A 3162-nucleotide genomic window follows, 5' to 3' on the forward strand; every position below is an offset into this window, starting at 1 on the left:
TCTTATTGAGCAAGCAAGAAGTGTTGTCATCTCTCAGAGGTGACAAGAAAGAAGGCAAGAAATAGATATCTTTCTCTTGAGTATATTCTTCATAGCAACTCTGATAGGCAGCTAGAACAGAATATTGTTCCAAATCGCAGCATGAATACAGAAGCATATGTGGGTGCAGTGGTAAGGAATATCAAACCGCCATACGCTGCCTTTACCCTTTTTATTTAAAGTAAACAAAACTATGAATTTGCGTTAGTCCCTGTTCACACTTAGATGTGAGCGTAAATGCGCAAAACATTAAAGGCAATGCATTCCTATGGGGCTCATTCACACCTGCATGTTCATACACATGCACAAAAATGCACAACATGGGGAAAAGTACATGCATGATTTTTGGGCAGAATTCAGCGTGTTCTGTCCCCAACAGACTCTAGTGTAGCCGCAAACACACGCAAAAACCTGCGTTCATTAAGAATTCTGTGTTTAATGCGTGCAAAAATGTGTGTACATGGAGACTTGGATGGAGCCCCCGTTAAATAAAAACCCAAACATTTCCAACACATTCTGACTTATTCGATAGAATAGTGCAAGCGGCAAAGCACTAAATCCACTACCCATAGCCACCAATCACAATCTTATACCTGGGATGACAGTAATGTGAATTCTCATTGGTTGCTGTAGGTTATGCTCTTTATGCTTTGCACTTTGTTTCTTGTGCGGTTGAATAAGGCAAGTTGTGTTTTCGTGGACATATAATTTACAAAACTACACTCCCCATACACAGGCACAGGAAGATCAGGTTGTTCAATAGCTTTTTCTTGGCTGCAGGGAAGCCAATCTCAACACAAATATATATCCATCTGCGGCTAAGGCATACCCATATTTGATATATCTTTTAGACGTCCTTATTGTGTTGGGGACAGCAGAACCAGTCTTATGAGGACTGCATACGTGATGTGGCCTCTTGCGTGATTGCATCTTCCTAGCCATTCAGTATCTGAGTGCAGTCTGCTGACCTCCAAAATAAGGACAGTCAATAGGAAGTCAGCAGGAAGGCCAGGAGAGAAGGTCTGAAACTGTGTTTAGCAGCTTATAACCAACTACCTTTATTATAGTTGATGGACCTGCATACTGTACTGTGATTGTGTAAAGTGGGGTAAGTGCACTTCAGCATTGACGGCCTTCAATGACAATTCATTGTGTCCATATCAAGGTGTGGATAAGGCTCCAGGTCATTCATGCTTTATGGGTAGGAACAAAGGGATCATTGTTTTGAACAGTGGGGCAGGTGTAGAACATCTGTTAGGTGTTTATTCCTCCCTAGGTCCCCATTGGGGAGACTTTCCCTATGTTTCTAGCACTGTGACATGGGACATCTCATCATGGGGAGGGGTTCTTTTGACGATGTACACACGCACACAGACCTTAATTTTCCTGCCATGGTATCATTGGGGCAGTAGGGGAAGACAGATCTCCCCAATAGGTTCACAGCAAGCATTAAAAAAACTAGCAGAAGGTCTAACACTTTGACCACTTTATCCATATCCAAAACTGAAGTTGGGCTTTGGGTCATCTGGACTATGAATTACCGAACTTTACACTTAGCAATGCATTGCTTCCCAGGATAAACCCACTTAAAGAAACACAGTTGTCACCCCAAAACTTTTTTAATAGGCACCTGCAAAAAAAAAAGGTATTACACTTCACATTTTTTTGGGGTGACAACAGTGTTGCTTTAAGGTGCCATCATGAATGGTCCTTATGGCTGTTGGGTAACAGGTGTTCAAATACTGCAGAATGACTATTTCATTTACTGTCTAGTACTGACATGGTTAATATGGTGCCATTTCTGTTCTAATATTCTTTTCTCTGTCCTCCTTCTCCCTCTTTGCTTTCCAAAGTTCAGAAGAGTAAGTTAATCGATTTTTTATTTCATTTTTCCTCTTCCTGCTGCTGCTTTCGTAAATATCAGAGCCTGACATTTTCCTAAAGCTCTACGTATTTACCAGAAAAAAACACTCAATAGTCTCTTTCCAAATGCAGAAATAATCTGGATGTTTTTCTAAGCTTTTGGCCTATGTGGTTAAATTTTTCTTGGTTTGCATGTATGTCAGACTATCTCAAGTTCATTGAGGTGAATATACTAAAACTGGAGCATAGAGAATCTGGAGCAGCTGTGCACGGCAACCAATCAGCTTCTAGCTTTTATTTTTTCAAATTTTAATAGAGCAAACTGAAGATAGAAGCTGTTTGGTTGCCGTGGGCAACTGCTCCAGATTCTGTGTGCGTTCCAGTTTTGGTCAATTGCCCCCATTTTTTTTCTGATGTGACAACTTTAATATAACTTTATAGAACTTTCTCTATATCAAATGTAGGAATACAACACTGAGAAGCTATTGTACATTTATGGACCTTATAATTTCATTGTGCCATTTAGGCTATAGTACTTTTTTTAGCAATCTTTCCTCCTGCTCTCAAGGAGAGGCTGTGTAGTGATTAGCAGCTTCAGCTCATTAATTTTAATCGTAGAGTTTAATATTGGGAAACCTTGGATGTTATGTGAAATTATGCATGCTAAGCTGAACTTGTGTAGAAGGGTTCCCCCATAATACTCTTTCTGAAGGCACTTCCTCTAAGAACTGTTCTTTCCTAAAGCAGATGACTATGCCAAGGGTTCAGACTCCACACAACCCGTGTTCCTAAATTAAATATGATGGCCAGTGGACTATATTTGATAAACACCACCTTTCTGAACCTTTCTGAAAGTCAAAACCTATACATAGTTCAGCACGGGTCCTCTCTGGGTCCAGTAAATGACTGCTCAGATATAGCGAGCAAGGGAGAGAGTCAGGTATTCCACTATACAATTTCTCAGGGCTCCAGCAGCAAATCAGGGTGGCAGGCAGTGTGGAGAAAGTAAGTTTAGTATCCTTACTTGGCTAATTTTCAGATGGGGGCAAAGTACAGGCTCACCATAAGAGGCTATCGAGCCAGTTAATGAAAAACTGAAACTTTACCTCTTGAGGTAGTTAAAGAGAAACTCAGCGATCATGTTAATTGTACAAACCACACCCCCCGTCTTTGATGCCCTTTCCTGGACCATGCTAGGACCATGTTGGATGTGCATTTTTTCTGCTGGTGAAACAGGAACAGAACCAGAAACACAAAAGA

The 3162-nt window shown here is 40.8% G+C and overlaps 1 protein-coding gene across 5 annotated transcripts in view; it reads left to right on the plus strand.

The window, feature by feature from the left end:
* The window catches only part of LOC108799051 (arf-GAP with SH3 domain, ANK repeat and PH domain-containing protein 1-like), a 130599-nt gene that overhangs the window by 96799 nt on the left and 30638 nt on the right, over nt 1-3162 (plus strand). For 4 of the 5 annotated variants that reach the window (XM_018570865.1, XM_018570868.1, XM_018570867.1 and 1 more), the window contains exon 10: nt 1893-1901. The exons of the other annotated variant lie outside the window; for it this stretch is intronic. In XM_018570865.1, coding sequence (XP_018426367.1) covers nt 1893-1901 — 9 coding nt within the window. The remainder of the gene's footprint in view (nt 1-1892; nt 1902-3162) is intronic. 5 annotated transcript variants of the gene reach the window in all.

The sequence above is a fragment of the Nanorana parkeri genome, unplaced genomic scaffold, assembly GCF_000935625.1.
Source record: "Nanorana parkeri isolate BGI_ZX_2015 unplaced genomic scaffold, ASM93562v1 scaffold1617, whole genome shotgun sequence".
Taxonomy (NCBI): domain Eukaryota; kingdom Metazoa; phylum Chordata; class Amphibia; order Anura; family Dicroglossidae; genus Nanorana; species Nanorana parkeri.